At 51.7% G+C, this 23,639-nt stretch overlaps 1 protein-coding gene across 1 annotated transcript in view; it reads right to left on the reverse strand.

The window, feature by feature from the left end:
• The window catches only part of Traf3ip1 (TNF receptor-associated factor 3 interacting protein 1), a gene marked incomplete at its 5' end in the record, with an annotated part of 36,612 nt that extends 15,027 nt beyond the window's left edge, over nucleotides 1-21,585 (reverse strand). The window contains 13 exon segments of the mRNA XM_005411182.2: nucleotides 228-304; nucleotides 1,390-1,426; nucleotides 1,639-1,762; nucleotides 2,195-2,278; nucleotides 2,906-2,996; nucleotides 3,936-3,956; nucleotides 10,853-10,948; nucleotides 14,989-15,064; nucleotides 16,193-16,264; nucleotides 18,977-19,447; nucleotides 19,541-19,684; nucleotides 20,930-21,091; nucleotides 21,517-21,585. Of these exon segments, the coding sequence (XP_005411239.2) occupies nucleotides 228-304; nucleotides 1,390-1,426; nucleotides 1,639-1,762; nucleotides 2,195-2,278; nucleotides 2,906-2,996; nucleotides 3,936-3,956; nucleotides 10,853-10,948; nucleotides 14,989-15,064; nucleotides 16,193-16,264; nucleotides 18,977-19,447; nucleotides 19,541-19,684; nucleotides 20,930-21,091; nucleotides 21,517-21,585 (1,524 nt within the window).
• Nucleotides 21,586-23,639: the final 2,054 nt, after the last annotated feature.

The following is a 23,639-nucleotide window of genomic DNA, read 5'->3' on the forward strand; positions in this document are numbered from 1 at the left end:
ACAGCCACGGGAACGGGCCTTTGGCTCCCCACACTCAGCTCCAGGCAGGCGCTGTCCATCAGGCAGCTGATGCTGGGCCAGAAAAGCGCTTCCTCACCTCCCACCTGGGGGCATTTAAATGGGAGGCAAGCACTAGTGGTTGTGACACTGGAAAGAGACTTCTAACTTGAAAGTAAATGTAGGAGAGGACTGCTCAAATGCCAGTGTGCAAAGAAACCGTTCCATACCTTCTCTCCAGCTCTGGGGGCCTGCTGCAGTTTCTCATAATCTTTCTTGGTCTCCAAAATTTTTTTCACAAGTCCACCTGTTGAAATGAAAATAACTGGTTTTAGCTGGGCGTGGTGGCACACACCTGTAATCCCAGCACTCAGGAGGCTGAGGCAGGAGGATCACTGCGAGTTGTAAGCCAGCCTGGGCTACAAAGTGAGTTCAAGGTCAGCCTGAACTGTACAGTGAGACCCTGTCTCAAAAAGACGAAAGAAAGAAAGAAAGAAAGAAAGAAAGAAAGAAAGAAAGAAAGAAAGAAAGAGGTTTTATGTTACAGCTTAATTCTCTGCCCCAGACACGAACTGAATGGGTGGGAGGATGGGAGAACCCTAACCTTAACCTCTCTTCCAGGCTGAAACAGTTTCATCATCTCTGTCTGATAGAGACAGGGTATAACAGAAGGGTGCAAGAGCTGGTGCCAGAAACTATGGCAGAAACTATAAAATTTCAAAATGTTCCAGGGAGATCAGCTGTGTGAAAGGTGGAAAGCTTCAGAAACAAAAGAAACTTTCTATTTCCAAAAACTAAGAAGAAATGTAGATTAAACTCAAAAATATGACTAGCTATTACACACAGATACAACAGTTCTGAATTGTTTCTAAGTGCTAATACTGCTTTCAAATTGGGGCACGATTAGTGAATTGCTTTTATAATTACTCATGGGATAAACATCCACTTTCTGAAAATTATTGTTTTGTGCAGCTCAGTGGTTAAGTGCTTGCCTAGCATGCACGAGGCCCTGGAGATTTGTATGTAACCTCCAACCACAAATCAGTACAGGACTGGCTGAATGATTACAGCACATCCATATGGTAAGGACCACGAAGCCAGAGAGAGGAATGAAAATTATTTCTTTGTATTGCAATGGAATAAATGCCAGCATAGACTGTCAAGTAAAGAATAAAAGGCAAGACAGAGACAAGGGCAGGTACTGATAAACACGCACGCAGCAGCGCCCCCTCCCGGACCACACTCTGTTGGCCCAGCCAGGCGGGCCTCAGACAGCTGGTCTCACCCCAGGGGCAGAGCCCAGCACCACAGCCCCTGGTACCAGACAATTCCAAAGCGCCACGCAGGAGGCACACACACACTATGCACATGCGTGTCGGCAGCAGGACTCACCGTGCTTCTCGTCACCCTCCAGCTCTGCTGCTGGCACCTGAGTAGGAACAGGAGGGAAGAAGACTCAGGCAGGCTGAATTCTCATGCTGTAGTCATGCTTCTGCACATTACCAAAAAGGAAAGACAGAATCCAAGGCAGAAAGCTAACTGTAAAATCAGGAAAACTGTCCACACAACCTTACAAGCCAGAATTCTAACACAATGTGTCTAAACAGAATTACTAGATGCTTTACCATCTGGTGAACTAACCATTTCAATTTCTGACATTTCAGTGAGTGGAGGGGCAGCTTCCACCACAAAATGCTCATCCTCCTCATTGTCGGAAATCTGTGAGTCTCTGATCACGTTGGAGACGGTTTTCCCACTCCCTGTCCTGAATGAGAGGAAACAAGAACGCATCAGAAACGCTGTGTCTGCGCAGGCTCTCGTCAAGCCTGTGCCTCTGGAACAGCAGCTGTCCTCTGCGAGGAATTTAACTGCCCCTTCACCACCACCCAGGGGAGGACGCCAGCCAGCAAGGTGACTCAGGCAGCCAGGGTCCCAGGGGAGGCTCAGGCAGGTGCACCAGGGCCTGCCCTCCCTGGCCCTGCAGCCGCCTTCTAAGGGCAGAGAAAGAAAGCCCAGCATTTTCCCACGTATTTTAGGATTTAATTGTCTATATATATACGTGTCTTCCCCTCTGCACCATCTGCAACGCACACTGCCTTCCCTTCCTCCACAGCAAGCTTTCCCAGCACACACATCACCCCACCCCAGGCCAGTGCATCCAAACCAGCCCCCACCGCACACCCGCCAGCCCCCTCACCTGTCTGCTGTTAACACCTCCGTGCTCTCCTGTCGCTTGACCCGGGGAGGCGCTGGCCTTGCACTGCCCGGCCGAGGGAGTCTTCTAAATCCAGACATGCGAACAGCAAGAGCAACACCAAACACGTGTCAGAGTGGACCAGAGAAGAGTAGGCCAGCACTAACCCTCCGCCCCACAGCGGCATCAGCGCTAAAACATCCTCCACCGAGACAGCTGGGATCCCAACCAACACAGCATGTCCACGGGTCAAACTCAAGGCAGCTCCACCGTGGCAAGGCACTCCCCTAAACTGTGAGATGCTCTACACAGTTATACAACACAGACACAGAAAATTACACAGGTAGGGGTTTTTTTTCTTTATTTTTTGTTTTTGTTTTTATTAGTTTTGGGCAGTACTGGAGATTGAATTAAGGGCCTTCATGCTGAGCTACATCCCCAGTCCTTTTAAAATCTTTACTTTGAAACAGGGTCTTGATAAGTCATTAAGTTGTCCAGACTGCGCTCAAACTTTTGATCCTCCTGCCTCAGCCTCCCACAGTGCTGGGATTACAGGCGTCTGCCACCACACCCAGCCATTTTCCGCTTTTTTTGTAGAGTAATTCCTCATGATTTTTCATGAGCACTGAATAAACAATGGAGGGCACAGCGAGAAGCCTCACAGCTGCCTCCTGGGTGTGACCGCTCTGCCCAGGCCATGGGCCCCACACAGACCTGGCACTGGACGGAAGCTCCTTGGGGGCTTCAGGGTTCTCTGATGCCTCTGACTTCTCTGCGGCAGGAGGCCCAGGTCCAGCTTCTCCTTCTAAACAGGCGACAATGCAATCAGCAACTCCCAGAAGCACTAACACTATTCTAATATTTAATTCAAATAGATTCAGTGAAAAAAAAAACCAAATAGATTCAGTGATTTAAATATAAACGTTAATTCCAATATTCTATTCAAATGTAAATATTTGAAAAGGCAGCAATCACATACCTGCAAATATAACGAGCTATTTTTTTCATCCATCATTTGGATGAAGATAAAACATGTCTGCTCTCTGCATTTGGTGATGATTTGGGGAACGTGAGTGTGCTCAAGTACAAACCAGTTCAGTTAATCAAGAAATAAAATGCAAAAGGCAGGTCCACCAACCCAGCAATGTAACTTAAAGGAAATACACTAAGAAAAGAAATGGACAGGTGTAATGCCATCGTTCTACTATGATTAATAATATCACCCAGTAACACAGCTAATAATTACATAGAGTCTTCTGCGGTCCTACCAAGATGTTCCTTTATGCTACAAGCAGTGGACTTACCGGTACTTTTTCCTTTCTTCTTCATATTTTTTGTGTTTTAAAAATGTGTAACATTGGCTATTGCCATACTGTTTTAATAATCTGAACACAGCTTTCTCCATCTTGTAACTCAGCAAGTTACAAGCCCAAACTAGGACAAATTTACTCTACCCCTTAAAGTAAAAAGAATCTATACTTCAGAAAGTTACCAAGGCAAGTCAGAATTTGAATCCTGGAAATATAATCTGGGGTGAAAAATCCTGAAATGCAGTGTTTTCAGGATTGAAACATAAACATATATATAATACACATACAAGATTAAAACTTAAGATATAGGTTAAATCTTAAATCAAGGTGCTTCCTTAGCTCACACTCACAAGTGCAGGTGCACAGTATGGGGTAGGGCACACACTCACGCCTGCACACACACAACCACACCAACACATCAAGGCCACACCTACCTGCATCACTGGCTGAGTCACCTAAAAAAAAAAAAAAAAAAAAAAAAAAATCACATCAGAAAATTACTTTGTCAGCCTCAAGATATTAGATGAGCTGAACAGAATCAGGAAATGCACCATCCACGATTTTGGGTTTTCTGATGGGTTTTTGTTTTGCTTTGTCTTTTGAGACAGGGTCTTGCTATGTGGCCCAGGCTGGCCTCAAATTCACAGTGATCCTCCTGCCACAGCCTCCAGAGTGCTGGGATTACAGGCATGCACCACCAAGCCCAGCTGCCATGTATGATTTTGGATGACAAAAAGGGTGTTTCCTCAGAGCCTCTCTTCCGGCATCCCACTGACATTGTACACTATTCTTTTCAACTATAAATCACAAAACAGCACATAAAACCAGCAGCAGGGACAGGAAGAAAGTCTCTCCAAGAGACAATTCAAGCACGTAATGAGATAAGCTGGTGAAGCCAGGAAGCCACAGGAAAACCACCTTAGAGGGCAGGAGATGGCTGGACGCCACCAAGCCTGGCCAGGTGAACGTCCAGGCCCCTCACAAGACTGGAGAGGCGCCCCACAGCTCCACACAGCCCACGGAGCCCCAGCCCACTCGCCTCTGCCCTTGTACTGAAGGCCCTTTCTCTTCAAGCACCACCCCGGGAAAGTGTGCTCGCAGTCACAGCAGGTGAGCGCAGGACGAGGGAAAGGGTGGACAACCTCGGCATCGCTCTCAAATACAGGATGCCCCTGCGGAAAGGCCAGCATGGCACAGGCTCCATGACAGCCAGAGACGCTGCAGGGGCGAGAAGGCACGCTCATGCGCACCCCACCTCCACACAGGGACGGCACCCAGAGGACGCCCGGGCACGCGGGAAGCGCAGTCCTCGGCTACCTTGGGTCTGTGTACTGGCGGGAGGACCTCCTGGGAGCACCTGCGGAGGGGGCTGGGAGGCCAGAGCTCATGGGGCAGCCTCCAGAGGTCACACCGGGGGGCAGCAGAGAGGCGGCAGTGGGCTGGGGCGGGAGCACTGGCCCCGGTCAGCAGAGGCGGAGACCAGCAGCCGCTGGCAGGTGGCTTCGGAGGCCCGGCATGGCTCACCGGGCAACAGGGGCTGGGGCTCCTCCCACCCGGGGACAGGAGTGCTGAGGAGAGGAGCAGGAGACCAGCAGAGACAGGAGGCAGACAGGGTTCCAAAGCCCAGGGCCCCTTCTCCAGAACTCGTGCCATGGGGGAACTGGGGCGGGAGCCTGGGGTCACGTGGCGCTCAGAAAGGTAATTAAATCATGAGGTCAGGGCCAGGAGGCAAGCGAGCACAGAGATCCGTCCACAACTCACTAGGATCCCTAACCCAGTGGACCCTGAGGCCCCAGGGCACAGTGCACCTCCACTTCCAACAGAGAGCCATTCTCCAGGTTTCTCCTGCTCTCTCGGCAGACCCAGTCTCCCCCAGACCTGGAGCCTATGGCCTGCCCTCTGCTGTCCTCTGGACCACTCAGCCTCCCAAATTAACACACGCCTTAGAAAATCTAAAGTGACAATGTCACTCCCAAAGACACCGCTGCTCTCAGGATGAAGGCTGGCGGCCCTAGCGCGGCCACACGAGCCCGGCAGGACCCGGCCCGATGGACCCTGCCTACTCTCAGTGTGTGCACTGTGCCACCCAGCTATCACCTGAACATGCGCCCTCGGCACTCCTTCCGGTACGGCGGGCCACCCCAGGCCGCAGGTCGCCACCGTCCCTCTGCCCAGACTTGCTGACTGTGCTTCCTCCTAGCCCGTGTGCCACGGGGGCGGAAGCCAGCCTGACTCTGCTCACCAAAGCGCTCCCCGCCTCGGGCCTGACACACAGCAGGCGTTCTGCACACACCTTCTGTCGGGATGTATGGACACACATCAGCCCCCACCTGGCCACACCACGCCTGTCCAATGCGAGGCGCAGGTGCCCCGCAGGCCAGGGCGGAGCTCTGGGGCCTAAGACACCTGCAATCGCGTCTTCACCACCGCTCTCTGCAAGCTGAGAAGAATGAAGCTGAAGCAGAATTATACCTAGAACATCACAAAAACTGCGCGGCCGCTGCTTCAGGGTATTGAGAAGTCTCCTTGGAGCCCGCCTGTGGGGTGACCAAGCAGTGGCCCTGAAGCCTACTTGGGGGTCATTTGGGACGCCGCCATCCTGACAGCAGCCACGCTACCTCACCAGGAGGCAAGCAGGCGCACGGGGGCTCCTCTGCTACCAAGCCCTGCCTTGGCGCTGCTGGTCCTGAGAAAGGCGAACCCACACCTCTGCGGAACAGAGCCCTTGACGAGGACGGGCACCTGACGGGCACCGATGGGGCCACTCAGCCTCCTCCCACCTGAGCACTGCGGGTCCCTCTGAGCTCCCTGCCTCCCTCCGGGGTCCAGCTCGGTGCTCTCACACCACAGACTGGCCGCATCGGCACCTGAAACACTAGCTGAGCTGGCGTCAGCTTTGTTGGTTCCAGACAGGAAGCAGTTTTAAAATGGTCCTCAGGAGCACGCGCAAAGGCCCGGGCTGACTCACAGCACACCGGCTCACCTCCGCCTCCCACACCTCACGTGCTCCAAGCACGGACAGAGGCAGCTTTCGAAAGCACACATCGAGAAGGCTCCTCGGCCTCCGGCTCTGGGCACGGGGCCAGGCTGTGCTCAGACCCGAGTCCACTGAGGAAGTACACACCCCCACCTACCACGCTCAGGGCCACACGGACTCGACAGTCTCCACCCGCTCCCCACAGCCAGGCCAGAAACTCACGGTAAGCACCCACTACAGGAAACCAGGAGGGAAAGAAAAATATTTTTGTCACAGTGCTACACATACTGAAAAGCCCTCAAATACTTGTCTACTGATTGCTGACTAACGTTCCAATGTTTATAGGAAATTATCAAATACCTGAGAAACAGCACCTTCCTACTACTCAGCAAAAAGGACAAGGGAGGTGCTCAAGGGTCAGGCTCTGAATCAGGGCAGAACCAAGAGCTAGAAAAGTAACCGCCATCAAAGGACGCAGCGCCCTCTAGATGGAAAAACGGAACTGGAAAAGTGTTCCTGTTCCTGAAACCCAATCTCATTTCTTAAAATTATTCAAAGAGATAGTTTACATCAGTCAACAGTTTTGCAAGGAAATTTTTTCAGCTATAAAAATGATTCTGACTTAAAAAGCAAATAGATAATTCCTTATGATCTTTTATGGCGAACACCAAAGAATAAACATGAAATATATAGCCAGGCGTGGTGGCGCACCCCTGTAATCCCAGCACTCAGGAGGCTGAGGCAGGAGGACTGTTGCAAGTTTGAGGCCAGTCTGGGCTACAAAGTGATCTCAAGGCCAGCCTGAACTGCATAGCGAGACCCTGTCTCAAAAAGACCAAAAAAAAAAAAATGGAGCTCTAAAGATAAACGTAAGTTTGGAAATTATAGATTATCAATTTTAGAATAAAGCCCCTAACAATTTTAAATTATCATGTTTGATTTTACAGTGTCAACTATGCTCTACATTCCACGAAACTAGCATCACAGTAAGGACATACACACACAACTCTGCAGTCAAATGAGGCCTTGGGTTCCTTGCTTTTCTTTAGGCAGGGCTACGATTCCACTCAGGTGCATGTTCACAAGCATTCTTCCACTGCACTGCACCTTCTGGCCCAGATATTTTGCACAATTTTATCTTTTTGAAGTTCTAGTAATTTTAAGTAAGCTTTATTAAATTCACATAAATAGAAAGAACATAAAAGCACTATTCATAAAGAATGGCATGATCAGAGCCAGGCGTGGTGGTGCACACCTGTCACCCTACTATTCAGGAGGCTGAGGCAAGGGGACGGCAAGTCCAGGCCAGCCCAGGGAACTTTGAGAGACTTTGCCTCAAAGCAGGAGAGTGAAAAAGGCTGGGGATGCAGCCTGGTACTCTCTGGGTCGAACCCTTACATGATAAAAAAAGAAGACTACTGTACTCCCAGCCCCTAACCAGAGGGCAGATGGAGCAGCTTGTGGACTGGCCACCTCAAAAACCAAACAACTCACTTATAAAATTAAAATTACACTGACCTGGCAAACAAGCAACACCGTCACACAATATTATCTGGACCTCCCCAGTGACCAAGCAAGCACTCAGGTGAGGACGGGCCTTCCTGAGTTCAGATCCCAGCCAGCACTCAGTACACGCCACCCTGAGCAGCTCCTCCCGTCCTGAGCTATGGCCCCTTGGCCTCGAAGACCCTGGTCAGCCAAGGGGACCACATGCTCAAAGCAAGAGTGTGAGGGGCATGCGGCCGCCCAGAGGGCAAATCCACACCCATCGCCTTACTGACCCTCACCCTCCGCTGGGCAGCCGTGACGCCACTGCAGCCACCCTGGCCTGCTCACGGCCGGGGCAAACCTCGGCCCTAAGTTGCAGCTACATGTGACCAAAATGCCATACCATGAAAAATCTTTCTGGAACAATTAGAACATATTCTGGGTTTTAGACACTGTTGGAAAATAATTTTGTTCAGTAAGACAAGAGTTTCTGTGGCTATGTCTACTACACTGTGTTTTTGAGCGGTATGCTGGAGAGGAAATAAACTGTCAGGATGTCTTTAACATACTTTCAAATCACTCCTAGAAACACACAGCTAAAGAGAAGTCAGTGCAGTGAAATACAGGAACTACTCCATGTAGGTCAGAGCTATGTGGGCGGTAGCTGCACTGCTCTACTTTTCTGTATTTTTCACAATAAAAGAGCTTAATCAATAAAACAAAAAGGAAACAAGGAAATAAGCAAAAAGAAAATACGTATGTCTTGAAGACCCAGAAAAACCTGAAACCGTGGAACAGCCACACAGAGAGCGGCGGTGCAGCTCAGCCCACGCAGGGGGCAGGACTCGGCTCCTGCGCGCTCCTCCATCCACAGCCCACGCGCCCTCACAGCAGCCTGCGCACAGCAGCGGCGCTGGGCCGCGCCTGATCCCCACGCTGGCACCGCATAGCCTCCTGCTCTGAAAGCACACAGGCCTCGCTCTAGCCCTAGGCACCGGGGGCAGCCCGGCACAGGCCCCCCGTGGGTCTGGACGTCCCTCGGTGAGACAGTGAGGAATGGCCACATGCAGGCAGACTCTGAAGCTGAAGTCCACCAGGACGATACTTGCACGGTGCCGACACAGCCTCCCCTAGGGTCCTGCCCCCGGGACCACAGCAGCACCAGCAGCACCCAGGGACAGCGCAGGCACAGGCCTCTCCCACCAGGTGGCGCTGCGTCTCTTTGCATCTAGAGAAAACCCCACTGAGAAACGGGGGTGTGCTTGCTGAAGACCAGGCCTGAGTTATTTTCACGCCAGAGATTATATCTATGAGATGCTCAGTAGATGGCTAAAGGACAGTTCTCGTTTACAGTAACCCACACCCCACCCCAGAGCCAGCTTTGCCTCACCCGGTTTGTGACTATCAGATAAACTAAAGTGCTCTGTCGTAAACGGTACGCACATGGCTGCCTGCTTGGCTGAGGCAGGTAAGGCTTCTGGCATCTTGTTCGCTCTCCAGCAGACAGATGCAGCTCCAAGAGGCCCCACAGGCCCCGCTCCAGACCAGGAGCGGGGGCGAGATAGGACTCCTCCCACAGGGCTTGGACATGGGGTCCTGACGACAGGCTGAGGCCGCCTGGCTGTGCCCAACGGCGGTGGCCCCTCAAGCCGTCACCACGGCCCACTCCCTCTCCCGGCTGCTGCTTCCCCCTGTAGGAGTCCAAAGATGACAAAGGCTCTGGAAAGAACACATTCTCACAAAATGGGGCTGAATGACAACACACGCCCACGGCAGAAAGGGTCTGGAGCTGTGAGAAATCCTTCTGCTTCAGCTACCTGGCCACCCTGTATACTAAAGGTCACAACAGCCTGTGCAGCTGTGCAGTTTGGACAGAATCAACGAGGGAGCAGAGGCTGCAAATGTGCATCTCAGGGCCGGTGTCTGAAGGGAAGAAGCACTTGTGAATGGAGCCATGTTTTTTTTTTTTGGTTTTTCTCAAGTACCGGGAACCAAACTCACGACCTTGCGCTTGCCAGGCAGGCGCTTTTGCCGCTGAGCTAAATCCCTAGCCCCCCCCCCCCCCCCGTGCTTATCATTTTAGCAGGAATTCTAGTCTTTCTCACAGTCAGAGACTGGAGTGACCGATATTTCACTGAGGATCACCCCAGCTGGGTGCCACACAACACTGGCAGGGCTGGACGTGATGCAGGGGAAGGACAACCCCCAGAGTTCTTAAGCATGCTTTGTAAAGGCCTTCATCACAGAGAACTGTCAGCAGACCAAAGCAAAGTAACGTAAAGATATAAAAATAATTTCTGTAATCATCCACATTATTTTATAAAATGCCAGTAGCAAGATTAAGACAACATTTTTACTTCAACGCTATCTGCTATTTATACACCTTCTACATCACACACAGACATCTCTTCCTTTTTTTTTTGGTCTTTTTGAGACAGGGTCTCCTATGCAGTTCAGGTTGGCCTTGAGCTCACTTACTTAGCCCAGGCTGGCCTCCAATTCACAACGATCCTTCTGCCTCAGCTTCCCAAGTGCTGGGATTACAGGTGTGTGCCACCACACCTGGCTATATAGACATCTCTATGTACAGATCTACAATGTAGTCACACTGCAGACATTGCACACTGTACACACACACTATACATGTTATGCAAATTAAACCTAAAGGCACAGAAAGATGAACCTAAAGCTGAGTTAATGAAATTATCATTTAACAGCAAATTATATCAAACAAAACGTCAAGTCATCCGATCTTCAGTGTGGCGTGGGAAACTGGTGAACATTAAGGTAGTCAGAATGATTTTTAAAAAGTGTAACTCCACTGAGATATACATATTTCATATCAAAGCAGTGAGGAATTTAAACTAAAGAATATATTTTTCTTACCTATTTCTGAAGTTGCGTTTTCCTGATCGGGTTCTTTATTTAATCCAGACACTACGGAGTTTAAAATTTTAGCTGAAACATTATCCTCCTTCCTTCCTGACATAAAATAGTTAACAACAGATTAAAACCCTGCAAAGGCTCTTGTGTGCAGCTGCTTCAGCTGGGGTTTAAAGGGGGTCTCCGTTGAGGTCCCCAAGCCGCTTGTCTACTCACTGGTCCTCCCAACCGCACGCGAACCCCTCGCACGAGCAGACAAGACTCTGCTCCTCCCAGCACGCCCTCCCTTGGCCGAGACACCCCCTCTCCCAGCTCCTCTCCTCCGCTCCTGGGCCCTCGGTTTCCTTTGCCAGACTCGGCCCTCCTGGCCTCCTGACTTGGGAACCTGGCAAGATCCAGGGCTCAGCACACCCCTCCACACACACCCAGCTGTTGTACTTGTCGCTTCTGCGGCTCTCCCGACCTCAGGTCTATCCGTCCCACCTCCCATCTGCAGCACCCGCCCCGGTATTCCACAGACATCTCAGCTTCAGGTGTCCCAGAGTTAGGCACTGCCCCTCACCCTCCATTCCAACCAGTGACACCACCCGGGTGCCCAGAACCTGAGATGGGTTTTTCTGGCCCTTTTCCTTTCTAACAGGCGGCACCCAACCCACCGTCACAGCTGTCAGCCCCACTGCGAGGCCCCCGAGACCTAACTGCTCTCTCCATGGGCACTGGGTCCAGCCACCGCTGGCTCATCAGACACCACGAGCTCCTCGCTGCCCCCTGGCCTCCACTCCCGCCCTCCAGATCCAAAGGCACTGTCCAGGCCTTTAAAAGCCAGGTCAAATCCTGTCTCTCTCCTGCTCCCCCACCCTGCCTTTTGCCCACACTTCTACAGAGCACACAGCCTCCTGCGCAGCCCCTCCTCCTTCAGTGCTGGGCTTCCTGCCACACACGCAGGCCAGCCTGCCCCGCTCGGACACCCGCAGGCCCTCGTCTCCCCAGCCAGCTTCTGGTCCCGACGTCCTGACTCAGTGAAGCCCTCCTGCTGCCTGCCCCATCCCTGCTTCTCTTGGTTTTGTTTTCTTTCAAGACTCATTGATGACTAACATGAACATGTGGCTCCCGGTTCCCTCCACAATCACGAATCCCTGCAGAATAAGAAAAGTGGCTCCGAGGGGCAGTCTCAGTTCCGAACCCTAGCAGCAGTGCCCTTGGCTGGCCGGGGTGCTCTCCAGCTCTGCCCAGCAAGGCCCACAGTCCTCCTGCCCCTGTCTACCCTGCCCAGAGCATAATGCTCTGGAGCCCAGCCCACGTCCTGCAACACAACACCTACAGGACTGCCCACAGAGCACCAGGCTTGGTGACCGCTCAGAAGCAAAGATCAGGCAGCAAACGGTCTCAACTCACAAATATTAACTCGTGGCCATGCCGTAGCTGAGGCTCACTGAGCACCTTCAAGGAAGGTTCTTTACCAGCTTTAGCTTTACTGTAGTAAGCGTTATGCTCTTTTTCAGGGAAAAGCCAATTTTCACTGATTCTACAGTCCCTTCTTACTGACATGAAATTGCACAATAAAAACATAATGCTGCAGAGTTCTCAAACTCTGAGATTAAAGTGTACTCACTCAAAAGCTATCAATTCTGCAGAAATTATCATATTCTTATGCCGAATGTGTTTTGGGTACTACAGGCATTCGAGAGTGACTTGAAGGGTCAGTGTACATCTCACAAACACAGCACTCCCACACTCTGTGGCAGATGCGAGGCTCACCCATGAGCAGAACAAAGGTCTGGTGTCTTGTGCAGCTCCGCGTAGTGGTGCTGCCCACATGCCAGCCTGCTCAAGCAAAGGGGAATGTCCAGTAGAGTGAGCCCACAAGGGTCAGTGCCTGGCTAGCAGGTGGGGAAGACAGAGCCTACCAAGCTGCTGGCAGCTCAGTGTTTACTGTCTTAAAGCCTGTAAGCCTCTGTTAATGAAGTGTCTTAAAGATGACACGAGGGCTGCGAGTATAGCTCGGTGGTAGAGTGCTTGCTGAAATTAACATTGTAAGGCCCTGGGTTCCATGCCCAGCACTGCAAAGAAACAAAAAAATCACACACGAAGAACCTGACAGCATGAGCTCACCAATAATCACAGAGGCAAATATCCTGAGCGGTCAGAAACAGGGATGATACAGCTGTCTGCTTAGAAAACCCAAAGACTCAACCTAAGAGCTACCGGGTTAGGGCTCACCAGCAAGGCTGTATTTACGTTACACTTACAAAAATCAAGAGGACCAACAAGTATCATTAAAAACAGTGAGAGGCACCGTGAGGTCCTGATTTCAATCCCCGGTCCCAAAAAAACAAAACTACAACAACAACAACAAAAACCTATGAGGGGGAAAGGGCACAGCATTCCCAAAGAAACTGAAGACAAAATACGCTCTCAAGTCGTCACCGAGATGAGCAGACACACCCAGACTTGCACACGCGCCTCCCAGGAGGACGGGGACACCCTGTCAACTTGGAGTTAAGGGATCCAGTCTCTCCGAACTAAGGAAACCTAAGTTTAACACAAGTCAGTTAAATTCTGAGGAATGAGTCTGCTTGTTTTGTGGGAGGTGAATTTTCTGAGTGAGGACAGGACGGTTAAAATGCATCTGGAAGAATAAGCAAATGAAAAACAGCTTGCCCCTTCTGTGGGAAGAACTCTGACGGGAAACTCGGAGTGAAATAGAAGACAGTGGAGATTAAACAAGCACAGCCCCAGACTACAGATGGCATCGCTGAGCAGAAGAGAGAGACGCAATGAATCCGGAAGAGGCCGTGTGACAGCTGGCGAGGTGCACTGAACAAACAAACTTAGAGCCTCACCTTACACCTGAACTAAAACAAGATTCATTGAAATGATTAAATATAAAAATGCATGGTAAAGCACTAATCACCATGTCTCAAATCTCTGGACAAACTACTAAAAGCTTCAAGCACCTAAAATGAAATACGCAGGCAAATCAGAAACCAAACCAAGCATAACTGGTAGGAACAAACTAAAAAGACAGAAGAAACACACACAGTAACTGGCACAGATGCCCTTAACACCAGCGGTTACCAGGGGCATAAGCAGATGAAGCAGCAGAACGCCCGGCTCCAGAGCCCACGCGGAGGCAGGCAATGAAAGGACAGGCGAGGGGGAGACATCAATCAAGCTACTGACATCGGAGAGAGCACAACTGCACTGTTAATTTAATTTCCTGTTTTTCATCTATGAAACCAGCACGTCGTCAAAACCCTGGAGAAGGGCGAGCAAGAGGGCAGAGCGAGAGCAGTCCGGGTGAAGACTACACCACACCCACACCCACACCCAGGGCCAGTGATGCCGACACCTCGCCACTGGCAGCATGGAAAGCGGACAAGGCTGTGGCCAGAAGCCACACTCACAGCCTGCCTACTGTCGGGAAGGGCAGGACTCACCACATGGGCTTCCCTGCTGCTGGAAAGTGCCAACTACTGCGTTCTTGCCACACTTGTGTAACACACACTTTAGGAAGGGTTGTTTTTCAGACAGCACCTCTTCTCATTCATGCAGTACTGAAAAGCAACTTCCAGCGTGGATTACAGAGGAGCCTCCAGCACTGGGGCTGGGCAGCACTTCCCGGCCCTCGCCTGGCTCTGGTCTGTCTGCAGCTCTGTTGCACCCAGAGTCCATCCTCACACAAACCAGCCAGGCCCGCGAGCTCATTTTCCCAGGGTCCAGTGCTAACGTGTACCATTTTTAAATGCGCAGTCATCATTGGCCTCTATGTTCTGGCTCCAGCCAGCACCAGGATGAAATTTTATCTACCGGTGACAGAGAAAGAGTCCACAAAGCCAGGATGACTGACAAGTATTTCTGGAAAGTGAAAATTCAATCACACCCTGAAGATCCCAACACAGATCTCCGGCAAAAGGAGGCCACTCTGCTCCTGGTGCTGTGATTTTGTACACGCACACACGTGCTCCTACGTGCGTGTAAATGCCACAGAGCTTCACTATTTCTACACAGTCTGTTCACTCCCAGACAAGGCAGAGGGGCCGTCTTCCAGCCACAGGAGCGCTTTGCTCTGAGCTCTTGTGAACAAGGCAAAGACACTGAGATCAGGCTTCCAGCCTCACACCCACTGCTCTGTGTACCTTCCACTGAGTTTCTAGATCGCTGCTTTGAAGTTTTTGATGCCAATGACCGGGATGCTCTGCTGGAAACCTCCACCTTAAAGAAAAGAAAATGAAGAAAGAATTAATGGACGCCTCACACAGCAAAACCATTAATAGCCTTATTTTTTAAGCTCTGCTTGTGGAAGAACAAGTACTGAAAACAGCAGCAGCGTCCACAGGCTTTGAGGGGGATCTCACAGCAACTCAGCACGGTGCAAGCAAGCACTTGGGACCTGAGAGTGCGGGCTGGGAGGAGGTGGGGCTCTGCACTCCCAATGCAGAGCTTTGTGTAGCTACAGCCAGGCAGAAAGCTGCTGACCACACCCGGAGGACACGCCCACTGGGTGTGCTTATGAGGACCAAACCTCTGCTGATCCCACAGCCACACACTGCTGCTCAACAGCGCGACACGGTCTGCGAACTGTGCTGTGTGGTCAGCAGGTTCCTCAGTGTGGTCAAACAGAGGGTCCTTATGCAAATGAGACGGCTACACTGTGATCTCACAGGACCACGTCTTTACAAGCGGTCCATCAGTGACCGAGCCGCTAATCAGTGTTTGTAAACACCTGGGAAAGAAAACTCACTGCCACTGTTCAGGAGAACGTGGACCTCAGAAAACTGCACAGAGCTGGCCTCACCGTCCCACCAGAGAGCAGCCAGCGGGCTCCCAGCTGGCCTCCCAGTCCAACTCGGCTGCTCCAGCTCCCCACATCCCCAGGAGCTCTCACCCTCCAGAGGGCCCCTCTGCTTGGTGGCTGAGTCTGACCGCCAGGACAGCCAGGCAGCCACGACAGGCCACAGCTGCACCTCAGCCACCAGAAACACACCGGAGGGACCCAGACAGGTCAGGCAGAGTGTAGCAGGGCCCCACCAAGCCCCTGTGGCCCATTAGCCTGGGGACTCCATCCCCTCCCGACTGTCACCTCCATCGTCCCAAGTGACCACCTGTCCCTTTGCGCCCCACATACCATGCTAGTCAAACAGAGAAACCAGCCCATCTGCCCCGCCAGGTGGGAAGCCACTTAGATCACCACTTTTATAACAAGGTAAGGGGCACTGTTCTGTGTGAGCCCAAACCGTGCTCTCCTCCTGGCCCACTGGATGAGGAAAGGTCAGCGCGTTCACTGCAGCAACTCAGCTGGGAGTGGACGTCTCTCAACACCGCACCTGCTGTAGAATTTACCTCTGTTTCCGCTTTGGAGTCTTTGACAGGTCCATCCGAAAGCTTCTTAGACATCTCCCCAGAACTTGCTGACTATAAAGAAGAAATTTGAACTTAGAATTACCTAAATCTGTAACATCTAAAAAAGTCTAACATCTAAAAGTATACCAAGACCTGGCCCGTGACACTGACCAGCTTCTACTCCAGATCTGATCCAGCAGCCTTCGTCTGCCTGGACTACCAAGCAAACGGCAAAAGGTCACTTTCCCTGCAAGACATCAAATGCTCCTGCCTCTCCACAAACCACAAGAAATATGATCCCTGTGATCCCTGATCCCTGTGATCCCTATGATCCCTATGATCCCAATGTCAGGAGGAATCTTTAGAAAACACATCCCAGTGAAATACAGGATCAGGAAGCACAGGAAGGAGCAGACATGAATGCCCAGAGCCCACAGAGAAAGCGCTCCTCCTTCTGACAGCTGGACCTCTTCCTCCTGACTAAAGCAATCTGCAGGCTTCAGTAAGGAAACCACCACAAGAATGCCATCAACACCAATATATGCCTTAAATCAGTTCTGAAAAGACACATTTGGGTGGAAGGAGCCACATTGTCACCAAGGAGATAGCAATAATGAAAGTCCTCAGGAGTTAACCACGAACCTGCCAGACTGCATCACCGTAATCACCCACGTAGGCGAACGCCGCTGTCAGCTATTCCGTTAGAGGACCCACCGCACACTGCAACCCCGCCACCTTTGTACTCACCCTTCTCAACAAAGCCCGAGGCAGCCAGCCGAGGAGCACCTGACCCTGCTCTCTTCCAGCAGGAGAGACATGGGGAGGAGGCAGCGCCTCACCTGAGAGTGGAGTGACTGTGCAGAGTAGGATCAGGACCCCAGACCTAAACCCATGAAGACTGAGAGCTGGCGTCCTGCGAGACGCCTCTCAGCAGCTTGCCACTCTGTCACTTTGACAGAGACCTCACCGCACCTTCCAGGCCCACAGCACTGAGGAAGATGCCCCAGACGTGCAACTGAAGCGCCCCTTGGGCAGACTCCACGGAAGACTGAGTAAGGCCGACCTCACTCGGTCTCAGCCTCAAATCCTTCTAAGCAAAACCACTGTCCCTGTGCCAGTACTTCACTGACCTTGCCGCAGGGTGCCTGATCTGAGGACTCGGCACAGGCTGCTCTGCTCGAGGGCTGCAGACACGCGAGCACCTCCCAAAACGCAAGTCTCGGGCAGCTACGCCGAGGGAGGAGCAGGACTGTCTGTGACGGCCACCCTCAGTCAGAAGGGAGCCCAGGTCTTTAGAACAAAGACCACAGCATGCTCCTCCAGGAGGTGCACGGGAGGAGAAAAGCGCCACCTTCAGGAGTACGTCCCCAAAGTGCCAGGGACGCTAAACTCAACACTAACAAACAGCAGCCGTCGTTTGGGCAGGCCCCGGCTTTCTCAAAACGGGCTTCCACAGACCTCCCCAGAAAGGCCAGGCCATGGGCCGTGGGCTAGGGGTCCTGTGGAGCCGCTCCTGTCCTAGCACAGCCGTGCTCGGAGACACAGGGCTGCAGCCCAAGACAACTGTCCCAGGAGGAGAGAACAGCTCCCCCCAGTCCACACCCTCACCACCTGGCCATGTCACTCAGGCAGGCTCATCTGGAACGGTCCAGACCTCTGCTACCCCCAGCCAGCGGCTGCAGCCACATCTGAGTCCCACAAGAGAGCCACCTGGATAACTGGTCCTGATGTGGAGGATGAGTTCTGAAGCAATTTGTACATTTCAAAAACACAGTTAAAAACCAAAAGGATTTCCTGGCCAATCCTAAATTCACCTGTACATGGTATTAAACAAGAATTACAGCACACTGAGGCCTTGCGGCACTTATCTGCCAGTAGCCGAACGCCTTTGGGAGCAGCCCTAACCCTTAACAAACACAGAGAGGTCCTGCCGCACAAAGACCACATACGCAGCACGCACTCCTGTGGACGCTGCTTATAGCACCCAGGGAGAGGATTCCAGGCCTTCGGAAACCCACACGCACATGTGGCCAGAGGAAGACAAGGGCAACTCGGGCGAAGGAGCTCAAACCCTGCAAAATGTTACTTTTTCAACATGCCTGGCAGGGAGTCGTCACATCCTAAACTAAAAACTGTAAGAACAAGCACCTAATGATACTTCCTGGCTCCTTCCTCCAAATTAGATCAGAATTCCACACAGAGGCTGCACACACCACCGTCAATCAATTGGTTCCACAATCTGAAAACTCACAATCCCTTGTTAATCCTTAATCTGTTCCTTCCCCAAATTTTTACTGTAGACCTACTATGTGCCAGAACTCTACAAGGATTCAACTGTGAACAGACAATTGACAAATCTGACTTTTTCGCTAATGGATACAACGTGGAGACTGGCTGCAAGCTTAATAAATGGCTGAGTCAGGCAGTGCAGCACACGACTGTGATCCCACCTCTTGGGAGGCTGAGGCAGGAGAACTGCTGTGAGGTCAAAGCCAGCCTGCACTACATAGTGAGACTCTGTCTCAAAAAAAGAAAACTAAACAAAGCAAAACACTGGCTGAACAAGAAACTGCTATGAATGAATGGCAAAAAATTTTTAATTGAAAAGAAAAAAAAAAAAAAAAACTGGCAAGAAACTGGTGTCTCTCTGGGTTACTACTGGGAATCCAAAACTGCCATAATTTTAAATTGGCATCAAAGAAAACCAGCTTCCTAATTACACTGTGGAAGAGACAGAAGTCACTTTAGGGAACCACAAACAGCTGAAGCTCCGTCAGGACTCACCTTCTTCCCCGGCCGGTCCTGCTCCTGGCTCTTCTCCCTGTCGGAGTCCCTGGGAAGCGGCCTGTCTCTGTCCCGGGCTCTCTGGCGCTCCTGGTCCCTCGCCTTGTCCCGGTCGCGCTCCCCGTCCCGGTCGCCGTCCTTCTCCCGGCCGCCCTCACTCCTCCTCTCCCGCTCCTTCTCCTGCCCGGCCTCCCGGTCCCGGTCCCGGTCCCGGTCCCGGTCCCGGTCCTTGTCCTTGGGGCCTCCGTCTCTGTCCCGCTCCCTCTCGGGCCTGGCCCGGTTTCTGGCTCTGTCCCGCTCCCCTTCTCTGTGCTTGTCCCTGTCAGGCTCTCTGTGTCGCTCTCTGTCGCTCTCCTTCTTCTTCTCCTTGTCCCTTTCTCTCTCCCTGGGTTTGCTCTCTTCCTTCGCTTCTTCTTTCTGTTTTTCATCTCTACTTGTACTTCTCTCCTTTACTTCAGAGTTTCTTCTACCCTAAAATGAGAAACGGATGATTTGTAACGGTGTCACCTCCACAGCAGAAAGCCTCACCGCCTCACTTTCGAAGACGCACAACACGCAAGTCACCTCTTTGTCTTTTCGCGTCCTGGACGCCTCTTCCCTGGCGTTCTTATTGTCCAGCTCATGAGACTTCGAGGTCCGCACAGCCCTTCCTCTCGCGTCCCCCTTCTCCCCGGCTAAAACCCGCTTCACCGCATCATCGCTAGAGAGCTTGGCGTCCAAACGTCCGGAAATCAGATCCAAGGTGGAAATGAGATTTGCACATGAAACAAACATGAAAGTCAGCATCCGAAGACAGCTCACTCAACAGACTCACAGCAGTGACACTCAAAGGATAAAATCCTAGAGGAAAACGCCGTTTTCACAGACAGCACAGCGCCCCTCGATGACCATTACTAATGATCAGTCCTGAGCAGGAGAGGCCATGCAAGCTATCAAACCCTGGTTCAGTTCCAGCTCACCGGCCAGGGCAGACGTGTGTGCGAGTCAAGGGCAGGAAGGCGGACCCACACCACTCTACAAATCCTTCTCCTGCAGACGGGGCCGCAGCATCCCAGCTGGGAGACCTTAAAACAGAGTCTAGTAACCTCACGCCCATTCGGACAGCTGCTAAAGAGAAGAGGAACAGCCCAATTTATCATGTGACCTAGTAATTCTCCTGAGTGCAAGCCCCGAAACTGAAAACTGTCCTTGAAGAGACACGTCCACACCACGTTCAGAGTGGCTAAAATGTGGACGCGAGATGTCCAGAGAGATGAATGGACAAGAAAAACGTGATCTGTTCATGGCATGAAATGTTATTTACCCCTAAAGGAGGAGGAGATTCCAACCCACGCTACCACACAGATAAGCTCTGAGGACATCGCACTAGTGACAGAGCCTGTGGTGAAAGGACACCTGCAGCTCGGACAAGGCTCCCAGTGCAGTCAAACTCAGGGCGGCACAAGGGAGAAGGGCGGCCACCGCGAGTTGGAGAGGGGAAGAGGAAGTGACCGTGCGACACGGAGGCTGTTGTGCAAGGTGAAAAGCATTCTGGCCAGGCGTGGCAGTGAGACCACACGCACAACATCATGAATGTATTTAACACCACTCAACTGTACACTCCAAAGTGGTTAAGATGGTAACTCTTGCCAGGCATGGGGGCTCATGCCTGTAACTCCAGCTACTAGGGAGGCTGAGGCAGGAAGATCACAAGTTCAAAGCCAGCCTGGTCAACTTAGTGACTTAACTAACTCAAAACAAAAGGGGCTAGGAATGTATCTCAATAGTAGAGTACCCCGGGCTCAATCCCCAGTACTTAAGGAAAAAAAAAGATGGCTAATTTTATGTTATGCGGATTTTAACACAATAAAAAAAGCAGGGGTGGTAAAAAATATCTGATCTAATTCAAACCCTATCAAATGCAAAACTTCCTTCTCCAGTGCCCCACATGCCCCTGGGGTGCTGCAGGGTTACCTTGTTAAGACAGCACCTTCCCATCATCTGCAGCAGCTCATTTGTCCTCTCGGGCTCATGCCCGGCCACGATTCGCGCTGGTTTGGCCAACAGAGGCTCTCCTGAGACTATCACGACCACGTCTATGGCCTTCTGCAGGAAGCTGATTTTTGCATCTTTATCCTGAAATGATTCCATTGAAAACACAAATGTTAAACAACTCCAAAGAGTATGCATTATCCTCAGTGTGATCAACAGGCAGAGGACATGTCCTCTTTGCATAAAAAGCCATTTCTAGATGTGTCAAATTTAGAAATATTGATATTTATACTATAGCAAAAGCAATTCATTAAAATTTTTTGTCTGGGCGATGGGATAGCATTAACCCCTACAGTACTCATTCTAAAATTCTGATTTTCAACAGATACATCTAGCACGACATGAGGTAGTCCAAAATGAAGTGAAATGAGGAAGGTATTCAACCACTCCTGAGTTCATCGGCCTCCCGTCCCGACTACTCCTCAGCATATAAATGACGCAGCAACAAAGCAGCCTCCCAACCGCCCCGCTCATTAAGGGCCCACTGAGGAGGAGCTGCGCCAGCCTACCTTGACATTATCGGACTTCATCTCAGCATCTGTGTAGAGTCCCTTCATGAAACCAGTCATCCTGATCACCTTGGGAAGACAGAGGCCATCACGAACCTCAGGGGACGGCCGCTGCGTTGGCCTCACCACTGAACGCACCTTCAGGGCAGTCAGAACCGGCCCACGCCCAGGACTCTGACCACCCACTTGCTCAACAAACATCTGCGGTCTCTGCGTGGGACTCTGTGCCCAGCATGGAGAACACCACAAAGCCCAAGCGCTGGAAGCCACAGGAGGGTGGGCTCCCGCTCCCCAGGACCAGTCACTCCTAACCTGGAACCACAGGTCATCAGAAGAGCAAAGGGGCACAGAGGAAGCTCGTATCCCATCAAAGAGCCTGCTCGAGAGAGCCGCAGTGTGTGATGGCAGGAGCCTGAGGCCAGAGAGCCACACAGGGTAGGCGCACTCTGCAGCCACAAGGGACCACAAAGCCAGCCTAAGGACACGAAGGAGGCCAGACTGGTTCTAACGCAGGGAAGGACCTGACCACCAGGCACTTCCCAAGAGTCGGAGCGGAGGGGAAGGATTCCAGACAGAATCACTCAGAACCACTCAGCCTGGGCTGAGTTCCAGAGGGTCTTTCTCAGTTCTTAGGACAGTGTGTGCTCTGCATCCCATCCCTTCTGGTCTCTCCCTGCCTGGCCCTCCCCTCAGTATCTGTGCCTGTGATGACCCCTAACACCGGCCTGCACAGGGGCCACTGTCCCTGTGCCTCCCACCCGCACACCCAACTGAGGTCTGGGTTCTCAAAGACCACAGGCTTTCCAAATGTGCTGGGAACAATCAATAGAATTAGCAGCAACAGCGTTTACTACAAAATGAAACAGAACAGAAAGTATCAGGTAGATGGCACACAAGGACAGGTATGCCTATAACACGTCAGGGTCAGCTCCAAAGCATTTACTGTAAAGCAGGTTTTAAAAATAGCAACCCCTCCTCTGGAATCAAGCTACAATTGAACTACTTAAGAGCTGTGCGTGCGTGCGTGCGTGCGTGCGTGCGTGTGTGTGTGTGTGTGTGTGAAGACAGGTGGAGGTGGATGCTGAGAGGCTCCTGCACTTCACGTGGCTGGAACCTGCTCCCTCTTCCCCTGTTGAGCTCTCTTAGGGTGCTGGCAGTTGAACCACGAGCAGTAACTGTAAGTGACTAGAGACACTAATGTCACAGATGGGACGCTCAGTTTAATGACAGCTGCAGTTAGTTACCTACAGCTAATGCTCTGGAACAGAGGCTTGGACCCAATATTCAGCGACAGTAAAGACTCTTACCAGGGGGCTGTGCACCTACTCTCTGAAAATGCTCTCCAGTGCGCCCCTCACTCTGCACCTTCATTAAGGAGGGGACAAGTCATCTATCATTATACCAGGTCAGAAACTAATTTCCGTATCAGATCAGAAAAGTCTGGAGGAAAAGCAGGCCGGCTCCTGGCTGGGGGCGCACACCTGTCTGTATACCTGCCCACCTGCCAACAGTCAACTCCTGCTTGTGTGTTGCTCCTCCCTCCCACAACTGAAGGCGCGCTCCACCTAACCACAACTGCTCACTGGGCAGCCACCATCGGCGGAGCCCCAGCCTGAGTGTCCACCAGATGAGGATGGTCCCTCACCTCCTTCCTTCTGTGGACTCTACATCTCAGGGGGCTCACAGGCCTCACACAGAAGATAATACAGGCTTTGGCAGCCTCCGCTGTAATGGGCCAGGCTCACATGCGGGCTAGTTCCTCCTTGCTCACTCTGAGGCAGGGGCATTGCCCACTTCCCAGGGCAACGGTGACACAGCACACCGCCAAGCCCCTTCTCCGAACCCCATCCAGAACACCTTGGGAGGAGGAGGCCACCAGCCAGTGCAGCTCACAGGGATGTGTGTTTTTGAGCACAACTGGGATCTATAACAGGGGCACAATGCCGAAAGAGCACACATTACAAACTACAGCAGGATAGCTGAAATGACCACAGGAAAATCTAAGGAAGAGTAAGTCACCTAGCCTCTTTAAAAGAGTAAGAAACAATTCAGGTGTGATGGCACAGGCCTCTAATCCCAGCTAATCAGAAGGCTGAGGCAGGAGGTTTGCCAAGTTTAAGGCC

This window comes from Chinchilla lanigera, unplaced genomic scaffold (assembly GCF_000276665.1).
Source record: "Chinchilla lanigera isolate Chin_1 unplaced genomic scaffold, ChiLan1.0 scaffold00141, whole genome shotgun sequence".
In the NCBI taxonomy this organism is placed as follows: Eukaryota; Metazoa; Chordata; class Mammalia; order Rodentia; family Chinchillidae; genus Chinchilla; species Chinchilla lanigera.